Source organism: Acinonyx jubatus, chromosome C2 (genome assembly GCF_027475565.1).
Source record: "Acinonyx jubatus isolate Ajub_Pintada_27869175 chromosome C2, VMU_Ajub_asm_v1.0, whole genome shotgun sequence".
In the NCBI taxonomy this organism is placed as follows: domain Eukaryota; kingdom Metazoa; phylum Chordata; class Mammalia; order Carnivora; family Felidae; genus Acinonyx; species Acinonyx jubatus.
Genome location: NC_069384.1, coordinates 40,952,170 through 40,975,284, shown reverse-complemented (window position 1 = coordinate 40,975,284; position 23,115 = coordinate 40,952,170). Strand labels below are relative to the sequence as shown.

Sequence of the window (23,115 nt, the reverse complement as noted above, 5' to 3'; positions counted from 1 at the left end):
CTCTTTAGAATCCAAGATGTTTGGGAGCAAGAAATGTATTGTCCTTCCCCCCAAGTTCAGCACATTAATCAATTCAATTCTGGATGCCATAAAACCTTTACACATGTTGACTGATAGACTTAAATATTCCACCTTCAATATAGCAGCATGAGATAGACAGCAAATGGATCCAAATCTCTGAAATATACATTTTCTTCTCTAATAACTACCAGAGAAGTAAAAAGGTTCCTTTCCAACCATTTATATATACAGATTCTATTCTGAGTTTCACAAAACTTTACATGCTCTTTATGCATTAATTCAAGAATGGTATTCTCTCATCCCATAGCATATGCTTTCTCTTTTCTTGTTGAAAGTGAGTCTTCATGTCAAAAAGCAGCAGCTGTTCTCAATTACAGCATCCACTTTTAACCTTTTGTGGCTTTGTAGCTGACCACTGAACAGAGAATTCAGAAATATTTTACATGGAGGGTCTTTCACTATTAGAAGCCATCCTTACTTCTTATTTTAATTGTGTTTTTTATAATACAAAAAGCCTGCGACCGCTCATACAGTGGGTATGATTTTCATGATCTCGACTCACCCTTGGAATCTCCGGGTCTCCTCTCACAGAACAAATCTTTGGTAGTGTTTCTAAAGGACAATCAAACACATCTCAGAGGACTATCGGGATAATGGTAAATAACATGACCAAAGTTTATATCACTTTTTTTCTCCTATCATGGATTCTGATCCCTAAAAGAGACATCCATAAGTGATTACAGTTATCTGCCAACAGGATGTTTTGTCCGCTTTCTGGACGATGAGAAGCTACAAGAACAGAGCATACATGCAGTCTCTCTAGTCATATGATTCTTTCCAAATGGCTCTTCTTACTTTAGGAGCACTTTCATCAAATATTATCAAAACTTAAACTTCTCTCCCCAATTGCTTTCTATTAAAGTTTACTGCCAGCTGTCAGAGCTGTAATGTAAACCCTTATTAGCTCTTATAAGTTCTACTCTGGAACTAATAAGGGATTGTCAAAACTCCAAACAGACAGAAGTGGGGGGAGAAATCACAGGAAAGAAGGTGGAAAGTGCACAACGAATCTCTACTTGCAAAGCAAACGTTGTGAAACTATTACCGATGCCTTTCACAGAATCTATGTATCTCAAGAGGGAGAAAAAGATCTACTTCTCAGTTTATTTTGCATAAGGTTGGATTTCCCTTCCTTTGATAGGAGCTGACTAAAAATAATGAAACAATATGGAAAAGTTAATGAAATATCAATTATCTCTTTTTAGAATCATAACATGTATTCTGAAAAACAATTATATCGCATTCTTCAAATTTTACAATCTAGAAGCTTTGATAATATCTGAATAGCTAGAAAGAAAACCAGGTTGAAAAATTAAAGATGGATATTCTTGACAAAAGCTATAGATTATGTATCAGCTTTAAAATATTTGTTTTATATAAGGGCATGCAGGAAATCAGAACTGAGGAAGACTGTCTATATAAACCCCAAAGTAGTCTAAGTTAAAGAACTGAAATTTCAAGACTTCCTTCAAACTTAACTACTTGATTGTAAATTATGATGCCAGATCCATGAGCTATTTGACAAGGTGATATTTATTAAGCTGCCAAATAACTATAATTTTCATATGTTCAAAATATCTAATATCCCATCTCTCACAGAGAAATGGGCTTAGATGTGTCTTTTCCTTTGAAAATTCTAATCACTTTTCAGAGGGGTTTACATTTATTAGATACTTAGTGTTATACAAAACAATGTTCTGATCTTCCTTTGAAAATGAGACTGAAAATGCAATGACAGAAACAACTTCTTTCAAGTAAAATTAGAGCTATTTTACTCTCTGCAACTTAAATTATTTTTCCCCATGTCTTAAGTTCCCATAGTAAATACTGTATTGGGAAGCTCAATCCATATTTTTCCACAGATAGGCTCCCAAACAATTTCAGTGGGAAAATTATTTGTGTGGCCCAAAGAGTATCTATTTGGCATATAGGTGTTGCCTAAATTATTATTTCCACCTTTGAGACACTGGACCAGGCAAAGTATCTGAAAGTTCACAGATTTTAGCATACTTAAAAAAAATCGTAAAAGCTAATACCCTACAGCTATTTGACAAGGGATGATGTGAACTAGGTTAAAACCTTGGGAAAATATCTTCATACTGACCTGCAAAATGGCCTTCCAGGTCAAGACAAAAAGTAGTAAAAGACCTACTTACAGAAGAAATGTCTTACTATTTTTTCTTCTTTGAATAATGGGGTTGGCAAGATCATACAACTGAAGTTAACCCATACAAGGTAAAGTAATTCATATTTTACTAACACACTGTAATTCTCATTTAGTTGTAGACCTGTGTTATAATGTTACCAACATTTATAAAACCGCCCATGTTTTTTGTCTTTTATGGTGATTCATTGCTGATCATCTAACTTGTACTTATTAATTAGGAGGTATTTCAATAGTTACACATGAATTCATTCTACTCCTTAAGTTTAACAACAGTCATATCTCTCCTAAATATGTTTGTAATTAAATTGTCTCTGACTGCTCAAAATAATCTGATTTGTAGTTTGTACAGAACAAAGAACTCACATTTCTTTTTAGTATCTTAAATATGCAAATCCACGGCTTAAATTTATACTGTTTGTTTTTATACAGACTCAAAAATGAACTACAATACTTAAATAACTCACAAACCAAATACACTCCCTTGGTTTTCCTCTCTTTTTCGTATTTTAAAAAACGTTTTACTTAATTACTGTTTAGATAGTACATTGACATAATTTGATTGAAGGTTTCCAGTAATATCATATAGTAATTCATGTAAGCATATTTGGCATTTACTTCATACAATTTATACTGTTTTCTTCACTGCCTTTTTTACTATTTGGGTGATTCTTAAATGTACATAATAAATATTGAAAATAAATCAAAGAGATATAGTTAGTCGTATACAGAGTCAAGTAAAATGGTTGGACAAATATTTTTGCTTACTTGATTATTTTTTTTGACTCGTGATTTCTTCAAGGCAAGAGTATTATTTATTGTTATAACCTCCCCAATTACCTAAGCTAGTCTTTTATACGGTGAATATTAGGATGTAACACAGTGAAAAATTTCTGGGCTTAACATTTTTAAAATGTGGAATTTTTATTTTATTTTGCTATTGTTTGTTTCCTAAACTATATTATCTTAAATCAGTTAAAATCTAAAAGCCTTTCTGGGTCTACAATTAATAAAAATGTCCATCTTTAATTTTAAGGCTGTTTTTGAATAATCAGCAAAAAAAAACATTCTAGAAAGAATTAGAGAGTGAGTCAAACACTAGATGGGAAAAATCAAGAGTGACTGATGTTCAGAAGAAGAGAAATAAAAGTTAACAATATGAGAATAGAGGAAATAACACCTGTGAGTAAATAGGCTAGAAGCTTAATGAAACTTAAAATGAAGTCTCCTCGGAATAGGAAAACCCTATTTGGAAGAAGGTAGACAACCAATGAATAAATAATGAATAGGCAGATATATAAATTCATTAAAGACTTTTTCTCTCCCGCCAGATGTCTCTAAGGCCTAAGGTTTAAGGTAAGAGAGAGGCCGTTTGAACGGATGGGTTTGTCACATCTATTTTAACACAGATGAAACAAGAAAGTAAGAAAGATCACACATTCCAATGACGCCGATGACTAATCATAGCAAGGATGTTCATATACCTTTAACCCACTGCTAGGCACTCTACAATGGGCCAAGTATATATTCATTGGTAATTCTAAAGGGTAGGTATTATCATTCCCCTTTTATGGATGAAGAAACTGAGGCTCAAATTGTTTAGCTGCACACTTGATAAGCAGCATTCTGGGGCTCTTGATCCAAGCACTCAAACATTTGTCAGTGACAAGAGTATTTTGCTAAATAAAACAATTAAATTCAAACTGAAGTTTGAGGCAAACTTGGAGGGTTTTTCTGCATCGTGTTAATGCTACCATAACTTACTATATAAATTGATGAGAAGACACAGAAACTTGTATAAATCAAGGGTTTTATAGCCATTATAAAGCTGTCACAACGTATCTGTCTAATTCACTTGAAAGTTATTTACATTATTACTTATTAGTGGCATATTTATTTTATTAAAATAAATTCACTGGTTTGAAGAGTCATGGGTATGCAACTGCTAAGAGCAAAGTGGTGATAGAGGGTTGTCATTTTAAACTCAGGGAAAACAAGTAAATTTTTCATAATTCAAGGTAAGAAACCTGGTAATTTCAGGGCAGTAATTAAAGGAGGAGGCATCTAAGTACTAGGTGTGTAAAACAAAAACCATTTCAGCATTTTCCTAAATGCTGAAAATTTTCCTAAATGCAAAAAAAAATTGCTTTATTATAGGTATGTGAGGCAATTGATTTTCGTAAGTCAGAAAAACAATATTCATAGTAAATTCATAAAAGAGAAAGGTATTCTCTCAACTACCATATAAAATATTACCTTATCTCATCTGTTCATTAATTAGTTTAATGATAGTCAGGTGGATCTAGTCTTAGCTTGTTGCAACTGTGTGCGACCTAAATGTCAAATGTGCTCATTTCGAATTAGATGAAGGTTGTGTCTGAAAGACCTAGTAGATTCAAAGACAGCATAAAGTATGTTCTCTCCAGAGCTTACTTTCTAAGCATGCACAGTTGGAATGGTTCATTCAGTAAGTATTCTTTCAATAAGTATCTCACGGAGAATTATACTCTGCTAGTTCAAGGCATGATGCTCCTCAAAAAAGAACAAGACGTGGCCCCTTTCCTCAAAGAACTTTCAGTCTAAAAACAACTGGAAAGAAATGCTTCTGAATTCATTAAAATGTAGGCACTCATTGCAGTTCCAGAAGGTGCAAACAGACTCAGTAGTAAGTGCTAAGAAACTTCAACAGAGATTTTCAATTTTCTCTACCTCCTCTGTCAGAGTAAGCAGAATCTCCAAACCATTTTGCTATTGAAAGCCTGACAGGTTCTTTAAAACTTTCTGAATTGACAGAGAAATGAATGGAGAGTAAGAACTGATATCATAAGTCCTAAGTGAAACAAACATAATTATGGACAATCATCAAAAAGTCTAGATGTCTTCATACATCATATCAAACACACTTTTCTATTAAGCTGCTAATGTACAAAAACAAGGAATAAAGTTTGCATTCCACAATGAATGCACAGAGATAAAACACAGAGCAACAGATTCTTCGGTGACATTAATAAGGTATTTGGTACATTAAATCTAAACAAAGTTTGTAGGAGCAGGAATATTTATAGTAACCTCCTGGTGTCTGCCTCAAATGTAATTAATTGACTATATAAAAAGCCATTAGCATTCTCATTTTTTTCTCTCCAAACTAAATCAAAGCAGATAGCATAATTTATTATCCAGGATTAAAAGAAATAATAATAAAGTTCACAAGGTTTCTTGGCATTCATGCAAAATTTCTTCACATCTCCAATCCTTTTTTTTTTTTAACATTTATTCATTTTTGAGAGACAGAGAGAGAAACAATGTGAGCAGGGGAGGGGCAGAGAGATCAGGAGACACAGAATTCGAAGCAAGCTCCAGGCTCTGAGCTATCAGCACAGAGCCCGATGCAGGGCTGGAACCCAACCATGAGATCCTGACCTGAGCCGAAGTTGGACGCTTAACCGACTGAGCCACGCCAGTGCCCCTTTCACATCTCCAATCTTAAAAAGTTAAAAGAATTATGGTGGGATGTAAGAAGTAATACATACTATGTATGTGAAAGAAATCAAGTTTATTTTGATTGTCAGTGATTGAAAGCCCAAATAGTAGATGATTTAGGTTTGTAATTTTAATTTTTAATGTTATCATCTTAAAAGAGCTTTATTGACATCCTATAAAAACAACTCAACCTGCAATTTGACCACATCCAGCAAGTTTACCCAGGTACCAGAAACATGGCCCAAATGCTTAAGCCACAAACAGTAAATTAAAAGAGATATCAGGATTTCCTCCTCTATCATTAAATTGAGAGAGAACTTATTTAAACTAAAGCCATATTTTAAAATTATGTATTAGAGAAACTAGCAGAAAACCAAGTCTAATACATGATTTCTTACTTTTCTTACTAATCAGTACATTACTTTTTATCAGATGAAGCATGTGTGGGGTTTTTTTTGTTTTTTTTATGTGCATTTCTATTTTACCAAATTTATCACAAGCACTCTCTACCCTCCTGACACTGCCTTTTTCTGTATTTCCAGTTTGCATGGCATGCAATTCCTGAATGACTCTTTAGTTACCAATATCTCTTTCATTCCTCTCTTATTTTCCTCCTCTCACCAGTCCTTGAAAGAGAACGGTGTACCACTTTCTATTCTTAGCTTTCCCGTGTTCATTTTTGGCACAGAAAAGGAAGAGCAGCAACATGAAGCATCTAATTGTAGAACACTTTAATTTCCTATCACTTATATCCTCCCACACCAATACCTCCTTCCTCATTAACACTAATAACTTATTTTTAGTTTAAACTATTATTAACTTAGCTCTGTTTAATAATTCAGTTAAAAAATCTATGTTTTTTAAGAGCAAAGACCTAATATTTTAAACACATACTCTCTCTCTCTCTCTCTCTCTCTCTCTCTCTCTCTCTCTCTCTCTCTCTCACACACACACACACACACACACATACACAATACACATAGATTTTTGATCTACGAATCAAACTAATTTAGCAGAGATAATGTTTATCTTTGTTTTCCTAGTGTCTGGCACAGACTTTAGTACATATTACAAAACTCGGTCATTGTTGAATAATTGAATAAATGGTGAAAAGATATTTTCCACTATTTTTCTCATTTCAGGAAAAATATACTGTTGTGAAAAGTATATACAAGAAAAGTGTAATGCAATGGTTAGGGTTCTTGTCCTGTACAAAGATAACTTTGGTTTTAATTATAGTTCTGAAACTGATGGATGAGCTTTTTGACAATAAAATGTTTTTATCAATACACTTTTCCTATTTTCAAATGGACATTGCCCTATTTTCAGTATGCTTAACCAAACTTCAACTGTTACAATTATCCATTTATACTGGAATAAATGGTTCAGAATATTTCATTACTAAGGTCAGAAAATGATCTGGTTATGAAATTTAGATCTTCTATAAAGCCTTCCTGTGGAACAAACTCAGAACACAAAACTCTAATGGGAGAGATTTCTACATATTTTGAGATTTTGAGATAATGATTCAATAAACAAATTATAAACTTTACCTTCTAGAATATGTAAGCTCCGTAAGGTAGTTAGCCTCTTCTTCTTACTCCAGAAGTTTCCAATCCCAACAGTGATGATCCAAATCTCTCAATAAAGACTTCTCATTATTAATGAATAAATTCCACTATTAATATTGAAATACTCAAAATTAATCTCTCCTTCCCCTACATTGCCAAAGTTCCTTGTACTCCTGGTAGAAGACTGATTGGTCTGTCTTGCATTAAAATTATTCATTTATGTATTTGTCTTTCATAGTAGATGGTGAGTTCCTGCAAGGTACATACAATTCATCTATGTTTCCCCGTGTCTGGCACATTATTACTTTGTACTAATGGATGGTCAAAAACACGTATTGAATTAAATTTGGTAGACTTTTTTTGTATATCTAAGATGCTTGGTGATCTATATATCCAGATTTTATTAGATATCACCCAGGCTAAGCTTAGTCCTCCCAAAATATGACATTTTGGCTATTTGGCTAGTAACTCTTCCAAACAATCTAGAAACAGAAAGATGTGGGAAATGAACTGAAATAGATAAACCATAAATTAACAGATTCTAAGTTACTTTATGCCAACTCACTGTGGTTCTCCTCCTCCTCCTTCAATTTACAGTACTCTTAACTCCTGTAGAATCTGTGTCTTCATGGGGTTTCTTGGTCTCTGTCACCACTGGACTAAACCACAGGGAAGCTGTGTGGATTGAGTTTGAAACTGCAACCTTGAATGAGAAGGCCTGGTTTCAGATCTCAAATCCAGCACTTATTAAATACACGAAGGCAAGATATTTAACCTGTGAATGCTTTGTTCTCACTTTTTTGAATGGAGATAATAATAATATGTACCTATAGGTTATTTGGAGGATAAATAAAGACAGCTCCTGGACATGAGTTGGCATATAAGCACACTGTCTAGCATCTGGTAAATAATGAATGAATGTTGAAAAAATGTTTTTGAGTTCTGATACAGTGCTTTGAATGAATTTGGCATCCATTAAATATTCCTTTAAATAAAGTGAAGGACTCTTGTTTTCTTTTGTGTTAGGCAACTGAAATCCCATGGTCACTGATCACTGTGTTAGAAAATTATCCTGAGATTTTTAAAATCTAGCTGTATATGTATTCCAAGTAGTGGGTATGTCAAGCTATTGTCCCATCCTTTTTTTTTTTTAAAGAGTGACACAATATTTTTTTGGGAAAAAAAACAAAATGAAAGTGATCACATGAAATATACGAAGTTTGTCTAGCTCTCTTTTTATCTGTTTCCTTTCTGGGGATTACCATTCTTCTGTGTGCCTGAATATAAGCAGTGCTGATAGAATGTTGACCTGTGAGAGTCACAGCAAGCTATTTGGATCAGTCCTCAAGCTTTACTACAAAGTCAACCAAAAAAAAAAATTAAAAATTAAAAGAAAGGAAACCGTAACAGGCACAGGAAACAATAGCACCATCACTGACAACAGAAGCAAAATTACAGGCTTTGCACCAGATACAGAACCAATAGGTGGAGTACTGGATTTTTTAAGATGTAGTACAGTAATGCCCAAACTAACATATTTAAATAAACATTTGCTAAATATGTAAATCAGAACAAAGTAGATTACCTCGATGCATTGTTTAATAACCTGAATACACAAATGTTGCGATTAAAAAAGAAAGGAAGCCAAAACTCACCTGTAAACATTAGCAAACGTCAAGATATGACCCTAGGACCACGCTCCACCTGTAAATTACATCACTAAAAAATCATCCCCCCCTTTAAATTACAATCACATCTCACTTCATGGGCCATCTCTAATTCTATTATAATTATTTTTACTGATTTATCTTCATGATCTTTGTCTTGAAATAATGTGCTATTAATGCATATGTATCTCATTCCGAAACTCGTATTTTCAAATGCTGAGAAAGTCTGATGACATAGCATTACTATATCGAAAAGATGCTGTTGATATCCTTCAACATAATAAACTACAAGATTCAAAGATATAGAACTTTGACATAAATGTTACCTCTAGGCGTAATCTTGACATAGAATGCAATTTAATAGCATAGTAGTTACTTTAAAAAAGTAGTTCAGTAAATTAAAATGAGGTTAAAATAGCAATTTTGAATTCATTGTGAATTTTTTTTAAATTTTTTTTAATGTTTATTTTTGAGAGAGACAGAGACAGAATGCAAGTCGGTTAGGGGCAGAGAGAGAGGGAGACACAGAATCCGAAGCAGGCTCCAGGCTCTGAGCTGTCAGCACAGAGCCCGACGTGGAACTCGAACTCACGAGCTGTGAGATGGTGACCTGAGCTGAAGTCGGACACTCAACCGACTGAGCCACCCAGACACCCCTCATTGTAGATTTTTTAAATACAACTTAATTTGACGTTTTTTATGTGCTACTAGTTTGTCCTCAAGACAGCATGTAACGTAAGTTAATTATTTGTATGCTTTATTTATTTGTATTAATACTTTTATATGATTCTATTTACCTCATTGATACTTATTTTTCAATTCCTTGTAACTTTCAATATAATTATAAAAACACGAAAATTATTTTAAATCCAAAAATCTAATGATTAGGTTTCTTGCTCAATGTCATATTTTATGAGATAGTTCTGCATAAATTGATGCATGTTGATTTCTTTGAGAAGGAGACACATCTATTCCTGTGCTGGTGTGGATATCAGAGACTGGTTCAGTAGAGACCAAATTAGAAAGAATGGACAATTTTTTTTTAATTCCTCCTGAGCTAGGCCTTTATTATTTTATTTAAAATAATTCTCACCAATATCATATATCACAAAGAATACCACAGTGACAAAATATGATTCAAAGTGGATTATAAAGGCTGTTGAGACTTCTCTCCACTCATGTATATAAGCAAGTAGTAACTACTATGTTGTGTCGATTTTAGAACTTTCAAAACCATGCTTGGTAACAATATTTCTGTTGGTGCTTGTCAAGGATCTAAACAACATGGAACAGTATGAGACTACAGTATAGCCTTTGCTCTCACTACTTTTATTTTTCTTCTATAGACCTAGTCTATAGTCAAAAGCAAAGTGATATGTTCTGTTCACATTGTTAGAAAGGTTAATTTATGTATAAAGTATATTCATTTCTTCCGCATGTTTGAGATTTAGAATGGCTACAAATTCAATTCATGTGCAGAGTATAACAGCAAACAAAGGTATTAAAAGACTAGGTTCCAAGGACTAAGTAAGTATTTAAGTTCTCCTATGTATTTATACATGTTTTAATAATAATGTCAGTGTGTTCTTAAACACTAAACTTTGCCTAATGCTAAATTAACAAATCTTTGGATTAAATGGAGATTTTCATCTGATATATCATATCTTATGTGAAAAAAAAGGCTATCTTTTAATTTTACTTCTATGAAAATAGAGTTTTAATAAAAATCAATTTGATGGCAGAGCTCAGGTTCTTTGCTACTATATGAAGACTCGAATATGCATTGCAATTGCACATTGCATTGCACCTAAGCATTGGTACAGATATTTTCCTGGGCAGTCTAAAGGGCCAAATCATGAAGCAGAGATTTCTTTTAAAATTACCCCTCAATACATCAAACGCTATGGTATCCACCCTGGATTTTTAAATAAAATAATCTCTATTAAAGCACTAACACATTGTAAGTGAACGTGTATTTGATGAACAGATACCACTGGAGAATACATTTTATAACAATGAAGTATGTACCACTATGAGGCAGAAAAGCAAACAATGTAGTATCTTATTCTGTTAGAATTAGACTACCTGACTGCCAATGATGTTTCTTCCCTCTACATAAAAGAGACAGTTTTGGGTTTGTTTGTTTGTTTGGTTGGTTGGTTTGTTTTTCCAGTTGATCTGGAGTTATACTACCTTGGTCATTAAACAGCAGAGAGCACTTAAAAATAGCATATGTAACACCTCCAGTGTGGTTCAGGCCAGCACCACATAGTCAAACACGTGAATATCTCTATAACAAACTGTGGATCAACACATCAAGTGAGATAAATTTGGTCTATAAATAGACTCTGTTCAGTTTGAGGCATGTTGTTTGAGGCATGTTTTACTGCCAAGTGAGTTCAGGCTGCGTTCATTTCTTTCTATGACTCAATGATAATAAACCCACAGGTGATTAATACAACTCAAAGGAAAATAGAGAAGACTCTTACCTTGGCACATAAAACCTCTTTCTTCATAGCCAGCATTGCACGAGCACTTGCCAATGGGTACAAGCCATTCACCTTCTGTACTGCAGTACATCCTGGGAGGATCTTCCTCCTTAGAATTGTTAACACAAGAACCTCTAACCTCCACCAGGGATTGGGAATCCATGGGTACTGTGTCTGGAAACATGGCCAGATTCTTCACCGTGAATGGGCACTTTTTGAAGTACACTCTCACAGACACCAAGGCGACACAAGCACCAACATCTTGAAATGCCAAATAAAATCCCTTTTTGTTGACAGGACCTACTTCTCTAATTTCAGTGTTGAGTTTAAGAATACGGTCTCCGAGATCCATTTGGGTGAAACTTTCATCAGCTGCAATAGTGTCAATCTTTGTAAACTGGTGTTCTCGAAATTTGACCCCATGATCATCATCAGACTCCATGTAGTACAAGTTGAAAGTCTCTTTGCAAGTTCCCAAAACCAGTGGAATGCTATTGCAATCCCGTAGAGTGAACTTGAGCTCCACATAGATCTTCTGAGCTGAGTTCCTGGGGACCCAGTTTGTCCTCAGCCAATTATTTTGACTGTGATCCATGACATTGCACACCTGGTAAGTCCTGATGGGTGTGTAATGTTCATCAACACCACTGATCTCTTCCCACTGAAGAATCAAAGGAGAAAAAAATGAGAAATAATGAAATAAGCATAATGAATAATAATGCATACAAGATCAGGGTGTTAATGGCATCTCAGAAAATACAAAATATTTAAAGAGAAACTTCAGTGTTACTCATTAAAGATCATGTTATGGAACAACTCCATAACTTTCTTATTTGTAAGTTTATTATTTGCAAGTTTCTATATTCATCGACACTAAGTAATTTAAAATTTTGACTAACACATTTGGATTGTATTGTGGTTTGTCAAATAGTCAGGAAAAAATTGCCTGGCAATTGATTAAAACCAGTCAAAGATTCCAGTATCAAAAACCTCAAATCAATTATGTCAAATAACACTATGAAATGGTTTTATTGTACATATATTTTTATTGTGTTTTTTTTGGTTTGTTATTTAAAAAGAGAATGAAAAATACCACTGCCTACAACAAATTTTTATTCATCTTTTTCCAATTTGGTCCAGAATTTTGTAAATCAGTATCTAGGCATAACAAGGTGAATCTGGATGATGTCATGACCACTTATCTCCATGCATGACATTTTTTTTAATATAACCATTTCAAGGAATAGATGTTGGGTGAACCATGAAAGAAAATCTGAAGTAAAAATACAAACATGCCTCCCCCTGCCAACAAAATAAAAAACTAATAGTTATACACGGAAAGCAGAAGATGTAAATGTAGCGAACATTTCAATTCTTAATATGTTTTACTCCCATTGAATTTTACACAAGCAAGAAATAGGTGGCTATTTGGGTTTTCACTGTTATAGCAGTTAAGGTTATCCTAACATAACATGTATTCCCTGTAAAAACACTTAAATAGTTTCAGGACTTTGTAGGACAGTGAAGCACTGCTTTCTGTTATCCTTGCGACAGATTTGGGGAAGCTTTTAAGTTAGCATCACGTTGTGGTACTTACGGTGCTGCAACTATTATACCATCTGTTTCTAACTATTACACCTGTGTCTATACTTTCTTTTTGCCATGCCCAATTTTGTCTCGTGCTACAGGAAAATACATCTTTTGCCATGTCATACTTGAATTCAAAGCCTTCTCTGGCTGACCATTATTTATAAATAACTTCACACTCTTTAGTTTGATACTGGCATTCTTCCAAAAACTGATCCCAAAATACATTGATATTTTTCTAAAAGTTTGAATTGAGACTAGTGAATTACATGTGTCACTTATGCACATACTATGCTCTCGTCACTGTAAACCTTTTTACTGTTGTCAAAAGCCATGTTAGATTTTCTCTTGTTTATGGTATAACCCCAACCTGACTGTGCTGTTTTCTCCTTGATGCCTTCCATAATCCTGTCATTCTTAAGAAACATTCTGTGCTATATAATCTTTATTAAATACCTAATGCATTTACAAATTTAATACAATAGGCATGCTAAGATTAGTTTTGGTTTCCTATGCATTCGCTACGCTTTGGACCTGTTCATGTACTCCATAATATGCAGGACACAACTTCATATTTTGAGAGATGTATAAAAATTATTATTTTCTTATAATATATGAAGGAAATCACTCAAAGGAGTGCAAACATAAAGTCGTATTAGAGAATATATTTTGATTTTATAAATAAACAAAATTCTCATGAAACTCATTATAAATGCCTTCCACTTTTTTTCCTCCACTGAGGGAGTTAATTGTTTTCATCATGAATGACAAGTTTTCAATACTTAAACGGACAGCATTTAAGATGTACAAACACTTTTGTAATTATAAATCTTAAAAACACGTAAGAGTTCCAATCCACAAATTCCAGTCACAAAATTAGATACAATATTAATTTATTGAATTGATGGTAACCACAAGCAAGAAATACAACATTTATTTGGTCTTTGAAAGATGTTAAGAAAAAAAAATAAATTATTTACATTAGGATGTTTGAATTATCAAATCCAATATGTAGACCTCACTAATGTAATAAACAGGTTAAAAACTTCTTACTCTCCCCTGTTCTTCTACCAACCTAAAAACAAAATAAAAGCAAATAGCAAAAACCACTCTTCATGTTAATAACTTTGATTCCAGAGTTTGGAATACAAGAGAAGTGCTCATTTTCCAGAAGCAAAATGGGCTTGACCCCACTGTCACACCAAAGTCCATGAAAGGAACAAATTTAGAATGTTTTAGAAAACCCTATAACGAATATACAAGCTATATTTATATATTAATAGAGAAGAAAAGAAACACCCTCACTGTACTTTAAATAATCATCAATATACCATTTTCAAACATCCACTCTATGACTGTATTATACAGGAAGTGTTTAAGAAAAAAGGTGTACCTAAGCATCTAAGTTCTGAGGATTGTACTCTGAATTGCCTGTAAGAGTAAAGTCACAGTTAAAGCAAAATTCATATATATGTTTAATATCAGAAAAATAAAAAAAGTGACAGAGTTGGAACTCCAAAAAACTCTGATGTTAAAAGTCAGCACTATGTGTAATCTTGTCTATTATTGTTACCGTGGTTCTACGATGACACTGTAAAGAACTATGACATTGTACAGAACTAGCAAAAACTCCAGAGAGTAAGGCCTTTATTTGCACACTTGAGAGAAAATTAGATCATGGATATCATTATTTAAAAATAAATCAAGTGACTTAAAATTTTTAGATCAAGGGTTTTTGTTTTGTTTTGTTTTGTTTTGTTTTTGGTTTGTTTTGTTTTCTTATCAGAATACATAGGAGTGTGTACTTCAACCGATGAATCAGTTGCAAATTAATCCTGCTATGGACAGTATTTTACTAAACATCAAACAGAGGTTAAGATTAGAGATTTTCACAATTTGAAGTAAAATATGATTTTAATTATAGAGATATCCCCGTAGTTTAACATTTTTCCTCTCAATGCTAATTTGGCAGGCTATCACAAGTCCTTGAATGCTGAGGTATAAATTGCAAGAAGATAATACAAACAGCACCAGCATGCTTTGCACATAAAAGGCTGCATAGAGCAATGATCACTTCATTAATTTGTAATCAAGACCAAATTGCCTGTAAGTGATGGTGGCTTGCCCTCTCAGTCCACTGGCAAAAAGAGCAAGTCCCAAACCCTGGCATTTGCTGAGGACTAAAGACAGTAGAAATAAAATCCCTAAATGAGCATTTTTCTCAATAGCAGCAGCAACAACAGAAATCACTAATTAAAGCTGTGATTGTAATGTTTACACTTCATAAACTTAAAGAATGCTCATGTTTAACCTTTCTTCCTATTCCAAGAACTAAAGTATAATGTTCATAATTTATTAGAAATACTATATTGCCATAGTCATTGTCGCAAGGAAAACCTGGGAAAATAAAATGGGTGCCATATAGAACTAACTGGTGACATACAGAATTGCGCGGTACAAAGAAAAGATCTTTCCCTTCATTTTCCTGATTAAAACAAACAAAAAACTCTGCAAGGGGTTTTCAGCAGTAACGTCTTCAGCAGAAGGGAATACAGAACTAGAAAGAATTCAATTTTTTTTCTAATGGTCAAATTCTCCAAAATCAACAATTTTGATATTTAGCCTCTTTCCCAGATTGTTACCCTGAGATTTTATTATTAGACCACAAAGGCCAGAGCTGAGTTCCTTGTGGTTTTATTTTTATTTTTCCAAATTATTTTGACTATTAGAAAATCATGTATCCAGACATCATCTCCCTAAAAAAGTCATTCTGAAACCTATTCCCAGGGTATAAACACAGTGAGCCTCCCCATTATCAAAACATAGAGTAGGATACAAAGGAGATTATTTATATTTTTCTGGATATAACAGTTCCTTGTCACTGAGTGAAACATATATTTTGGGAGGAAAACATATATTTTTAATAATTTATCAGTATTTAACCTAATAACTATCATTCTGATAAGTCTCAATGATAGTAATTAAGGATTTATACTCATTGATATTAATTACTCTCTTGGACACATTTTTAGCTACTTGCTAATAGGAAGTAAGGAGGAAAATGTTTACATTTTCTAAGAGAGGAGAACTTGCAATATGTTTAGTGCATAGGCTGACATAATTTGGGAAACATTTAAAAAGTAAGAAAAAGAACTTTCATGATTTACCTTATAAGATTTAAAACCAGTTTCTTAGAAATTTGCAGATGACAATAAAAAAAATGATCACCGATAGTCTTAGTTTACAATATTACATTTACATTTCAATGGTTAATAAGAAACACATTATTCTGCACTTTACTAAGTGCTAATGATGACTAATCTTGCACTCAAAAATTGCATTAGATATTAAGTTGATTCATGCTATTCTTTCTCCACTCATATTTCTTGATCCCATGTTTATTCCCCCTGTACACATGCATAGCCATTTCAAAATTCAGTGTTCATCCTAGAAATACTTGAACATTTACCATGCATCAGCATTTTACACGTGGAAATGCATAATCACTTACAGTAAGAACGTCACTGTCAATTGTCAGGCACAGCTATATCTATAAAAATCATATCTCCATTTATTAATAAATACTTTTTAGCCCATTCTGGTCTGAAGAGCATGCACACAGATACCTATTTCTAATACCATTCTATAACAAGATAGAGTAAGATAAAAGAGTTGAAACAAGTAAGGAATAGAATTGTTTGGTTTTTAATTTGTCTCGCTGTTGATGTTGATTTTTGGTCAAATCAGAGAATTACCTTTGTAACCAGGGAATGAAAAGAGAGATGGGGACCTGATGTTGAAAACAAACATCAGATAACAAGGTATGGGTTAGAGTCTAAGAATAGAAATGCCCCAAAAGGGCAGGCCTGGGATGGTATGACTGGTAATCTTAATAATAATGACTACTATCCACTCCCCTACCCACCCTTAACTCCTAAGTATTCTACAACAATTTGATAATCATCAAATTAGAATTGCCTTACTTAAGGGGGGAACAACATCCTAGTTAGGGTAAAGCACACCAAAAAGAGGTAAAAACTAGGAAAGGAGTGAAAGGCCAGACAATATTAATAAGGAAAGCCAACAAAAGATTTCAGAGAGTGAGACAGAGTGAGGATGACGTGAGAGCCCTGTTTGGAATTCTCAGGAATACTGAACGTGCCATGGTACTTTCTGTAGCTACAGTAAGCCGCAGCCTGTTAAAGACGGTGTCTTCGGGTGTGGGGCTCCTGGGGTCTGCTATCCGTACCTACCTTGGAGCCTCTGTCTTTACTTTAGCCACTCCCTCACACACAAATGGTTCCATCTTCATGCTCAGTGTTTCTCCGTTCCTTAAACCTCTAGACTGAGACAAGAACTAGAGTGGCCACGGATTCACCATCTTGATTTGAGTCGTTTTCCTCCCTGGTGGGGTTCAGTGGTACACTGTGCTGAGACCTCAGGGCTGTTGCCACAGCTTTGCACCTGTGGACAAGTGTGCCATATTTCTGACCACACAGTCTGTCTAATTCCCTCCATCGATGGTTCTTATTTCTGGTAACATTAGCCAGGGAGCCTTTTAAGAATACTGCTTCAGGGTTTCTGTCCAAGCTAATTATTTGTTTTTAAATTGTCCAGGCAATTCTAATGTATCCCTAAGGTTGAGAACCAATGTTATACATCCTTTGCCAACAGGATTATTAACCTCGGATGTCTACTTGACTTGGCTGCATACTCCAATACCAGCTTCCAAGATTTATGAATCTCCTCAGAAACTGTCTAAAGTTTCTAGATAGCACTGCCCCGTCTCTGTAGAATGGACTTTTGTTCAGCCCTCATCCCATCTGTTTTACGATTTTAGATTTGCCAAGTCCCAGACATGCCTTAAAGAAGCTCACCTGAATAACCTCATCTTCTACCTCCCACAAAGACTGGTAAGATTCTATTCTAACGAGCAAAGTAAATCTAATCATAGTGTTCTATTTCACATCTGGTGGTAAATGCAAAGCGTCTGCATTACAAAAAGATGTAAACAGTGTGTGTGGGAGGGTTACCTTCAAGCACATAGTACTCCTGGTATGAATGCAAGAGAACAGTTTTAGACATCTTACTCTTTTCACAGTTTGCTATAGTTTGGTAGTTTCCCACTGTGATTTTCTGTGGTGATTTGTGATGTCTTAAGATGCCTCTCTAACAGTAGTTTTATTAAATTCTAGATGCATTTGTTAAATATTTCTATGTAAAGCTTAGATTAGAAGTCATGGATAGTAAAAAAATAAGTGATATGTGACTTTTGGTCTCCAGAAATTGATGCCAGAGTGAGAGGCATATGTGTCACATAAGGCAGATGACAATACACTTGCTCTTCGAGGTACTTCAAGGACTGGGGAAAGAAAGGATTTCTGCTGGAAGGAAAGTTGTGGGAAAGCATTAAGGAAGAAGAGACAGAAGGGTAATAAAGATAGCGCTTCTACAGGTGGAAATATGGGGGCATACACATACTAAGTGTGAGCAAATACAAAGATATGTGGGGACAGAACCTGTTTAAGGAATTGGAATCCAGTTTGGCTAGAACACAGGGCGCTGAGCAGTAGGTCTGGGGGCAGTCACTTAGAACAGAAAGGCCTGGGTGCTTGGGTGGTTCAGTCAGTTAAGTGTCTGAGTTCAGTCCAGGTCAGGACCTCACGGTTAGTGAATTGGAGCCCCACATTAGGCTGGCTCTCTGCTGTCAGGGCAGAGCCTGCTTTGGATCCTCTGTCCCCTTGCTCTCTGCCCACTCCCCACTCACGCTCATTTTCTCTCTCTCTCTCTCATAAATAAACATTAAAAAAATGAGCGTGGATGGCTCAGTCGGTTAAGTGTCTGACATTGGCTCATGAACTCAGGTCATGATCTCGCGGTCCATGAATTTGAGCCCTGAGTCCAGCACTGTGCTGACAACTAGGAACCTGGAGCCTACTTCGGATTCTGTGTCTCCCTCTCTCTCTGCTCCTCCGCCGCTCACACTCTGTCTCTCAAAAATGAATAAATGTTAATTTTTTTTTTAAAGAAAGGAAATGAACAGAAAGACCTGGGCCAATTTGGAAATATCAATTGGCATGCCTCGACTTCATTTGCTACAGTGGGAAACCACTGAAAATAGGCACAGGGTTAGCTCGGGACTGGGAGTCGATTCTCTGAAGAAAAGAAGAGGGCTTAGGAAAAACCGCTGCAAAGATCCAGAAGAGATGTTGTAAGAAGATAACCTCTGTTGAATGAACGTACACTGAATATTTCCCAAAAGATTATAGAAGGATGTACGTTTTTCTTATGAATGTAACCAGGATACACCCACAAGTGCAGAGAGTAACAGAGCTCATTATACTAGAACTTTTTGACTACTAAAATATATATTTCAGAAAGACTCCTGTTTGTACTGAAAGACTGAAATCATCGCCAGAAAAAATATCAAAGTGCATGCACATATATAAGTGCATTTTGTTTAAATTTTCTCTTAATGAAACAGTGCTCTCATTAAATTCGACATATGTCCTTTTAAGAACATTTCATTTATATTTATTGAGTAACTACTGTGTGCCAAGGTCTAGTTCAATAATGTAGTAACAAAAGAGATAAACAGGGTACCTGAACTTAAGGAACATATTGTCCTTGTGTTATATCCATCGTTATATCAACTTTTATTTTATAAAGACATATTCACTTATTTTTTTATTCATTATTCGTTCTCCTCTACATAGTCTCTGGTTCGGCTCATCTTTCCCCTCCCAAACATCTAGCACGGTGCCTAAAATCAAGTAGCCAATTTACTAAATTTACTAAAATTCAATATCACGCAATGTGCCAAATATTAAAGTTACATAACTAACAAAGCACAGAAGTATGCTTTCGGGTGAATAATGAATTGAATTTTAAAAATCAATATTTTGTATAATTATGTCTCAAAGAGTGGCCCTACTGAGTAAATATAAAACCGATTCTATGTTTCTAAGCATTTTTGTAATAAAAAAAAATTCACAGGAAGTAAATTGCTAGGAACTATGTGTCAATAAATTTATGATAAAGATTTTTAGAATAGATGGTGACAGAAATTTGGAAGATGAAGAAAAAGAATCTTAAAGTCTGGGAGATGGTGGAAAAACTTTCAAAAATGAATCAAAATGCTTGAAGATCTACCAGAAAAGTGAATTTCTAGTCAGAGGGACCGATTTGCAACAGATGTGATCAATGTACCAAAATATAAAAAATACCATGTGGAAATTTATACAAATTCCCATTGTCAAACGTTTTCAATTTGAATTTATTTTTTCTGCAAGGGAATGAATATCAATATCAAAGGAAATATAGGAAAAGTCCAATTTGCATTATAGCGTTTTGATTTTTAATGGTGAAATATTTCTATTTATAATGGAAAACACATAGTTGCAAATATGGTATTCTTAGAACTATAACCATATAGTACATACCATTATCTAAAAATTATCTCAGCAAAAAGGAGGTTGATGTGGTTAAAAAACAATTTAAGAAACCATTTATCTATCCTTAAAAGTTGGAAAAATTGTTTATATTTATCAGTGATTTTCTCATTCTGTGTTCTTATTCACATATAGCCAAATGACTTTACTTTTTATAGAATAAATTTCCTTGAAAATTAGGGAGTAGGACATTGAAACTATCATGTTTCCAATTCTTGGGAAAATGTTCAATATGAAATTGTCCAATAAAAAGGTAATTTTAGAATTCAGAATAACTGCTTGGAAATAATGGGGGGAAATTCCATGCACATTGGTTTCACTTGTCTAGACTGAAAACTGTGCTAAGATGGACATTTACAGAATTATTACAAATGGCCAACTACTTAGAAATTAATGCATAGCAGTGACAGCAGTACATTTCATATCAGTTGTGAGATTCATGTAATTTCCTGCTATGATAATGGGTCACAGCCACAGTAATTCATAGCAATTTACGATATACCTGTGGAGCACTCACAGTGACGGAAACGAAATTAACTCATGTCACTGTGGAACATATGCTAAGTTTTATAGATCTTCAGATAACTAAGTTTATTTTTAACACAATAAGTGTGATTCTTGAGAGCAATTCCCTGAAATGTAAGCTGCTTTACAGCAAGCATTTTAAAGCTGCAGATTTCTTCTGCAGTTCTTTTCACAAGGGTGGCAAATTTATTTCACAGGAATATTTTTAATCCTTTATCCATTGATATCCTGGGGAGCCCAGATTAAGGGTCTAAGCTCTAGAGACAAAGGGCTAGGATTTGAAACCTAGCTCTGCTACTTAATAGGAAAATCAGCCGATTTCCTTTTTTTCCTTAAGTTTATTTATTTGAGAGAGGAGAGAGGCAGAGGGAGAGAAAGAGGCAGAGGGAGAGACAATCCCAAGCAGCCTCCATGCTATCAGTGGAGAGCCCCACTCCTGGGGCTCGATCCCACAACCTGTGAGATCATGACCTGAGCCAAGATCAAGAGTTGGATGCTCAACTGACTGAGCCACCCAGGTGCCCCTACTGACCCAGATTTAATTCACACATCTGTAAAATGGGAAAAAAATAATAGTAAACTCTGGAGATGTGACCAAATCTTTGAGAAGTTTGCTATTCTAGGTGCAGTACATTTCTGCCAATAATATTCCACAATGTGCCAGGTACCATATATAGTTCTTTAATTTTATTAGACATTCCACTTCAATTCCTTTCACTATTCTTTTTTTTAAATAAAAGGTATATAATCTATCTGTATAACATGCTAACAGTCATATTCTATAATTTAATAAAATGAAAATATATATTATTCTTACTATGGTTTTACTCCATACTGGTCAATGTGTGGTGTCGATTATCTCATATCAGCATGGAAATAATAATATTTTCTTTCATATAGGATTATTCAGTTGCTTAATAGATGATATTGATAGTTAATAAGTGCTTACATAGTTCTTACCATTAACTAGGTAAAAAAATATTTATCAAGCCCTTACATACTATAAAATTATTTTCTGGTACTCTCATTATGATAAGGATGCAGAAGTGAGGGTTTCCTGCCCTTGAAAACCTTACATTATAAAAGCAGATATATGTGTCTACAAGTCTTAACATTAGACAGTCATTCATTTGTTCAACAGAAATCCATTGCAGGCCATGTGCTCTTCTACTCCCTGGGGACCTCCTTCCCTTCATGAAAAAAATAATAAGAATGCCACCAGTGTTTTCATAGAGCTTATGCTGTACTGAGAGAAAACAAAGAGTAAGCACACACACACACACACACACACACACACACACACACAGAGGCATACACACGATAGGTATGATGGTGATAATCATTACAAAGAAAAACAAAGATAAAAACAGGTTAAGAGGAGTGAATACCACAAATGGGTTGATTAAAATGATATTTTAGATAGGGTAACCAGGCATAAGGTCTCATTTCTGCAGCCACCTGAATGGAGTGAGAAGCCAGGCCAAGAGAATATCCGCTGATAAAGTAGCTCAGGCTGAGAGAACAGAAAGTCCGTTGGCTAGGAGACTGAGGATGGTGTTATAATCCAGGCATAGCACAGAAGCCACTAGGGCTGAAACAGAGTGACCCAGGCATTAAGTGGTAAAATACTAAATCAGAGAGATTGTTGAATATAAAAGCATTTAGGTCATTGTTGACCACGTGACGGAATTTGGATTTTATTCTCAGAAAAAATCAGAAGTCAGTAAAGGGTGTGGCCAGAAGAGTGACATGATCTGATTCATGTATTAAAATGGTTAAGAGCTGCTGTGTAGGAAATAAACTTTAAGGAGAAGTGGTCTAAGTGGTGAGATCATTAGGAGGTTATTATAATAGCTTAGGTGACAGAGGACAGAATGTTATCAATGAGACAGAGAAAGAATAGATCAAGTTCTGGAAATATTTTGGTAGTAGAGCCAATGGATTTGATGATACATTGGGTGTGGGACATTAGAGAAGGGTGGAGAATGTCATATATCCATCAAAGAATGGCAATGACCAGTGCGAGGCCAGAGAAAGAGAAGAACAGCTAAGAGATGACATTTAGCAAGAAATTTAAACATAAGTGGAATTTTTGATGAG

General features: G+C 34.6%; 1 protein-coding gene across 3 annotated transcripts in view; it reads right to left on the bottom strand.

The window, feature by feature from the left end:
- Positions 1 to 23,115, bottom strand: part of EPHA3 (EPH receptor A3) — a 353,357-nt gene that overhangs the window by 245,603 nt on the left and 84,639 nt on the right. For all 3 annotated transcript variants that reach the window (XM_027077576.2, XM_027077578.2, XM_053220710.1), the window contains exon 3: positions 11,453 to 12,113. In XM_027077576.2, the coding sequence (XP_026933377.1) occupies positions 11,453 to 12,113 (661 nt within the window). The remainder of the gene's footprint in view (positions 1 to 11,452; positions 12,114 to 23,115) is intronic.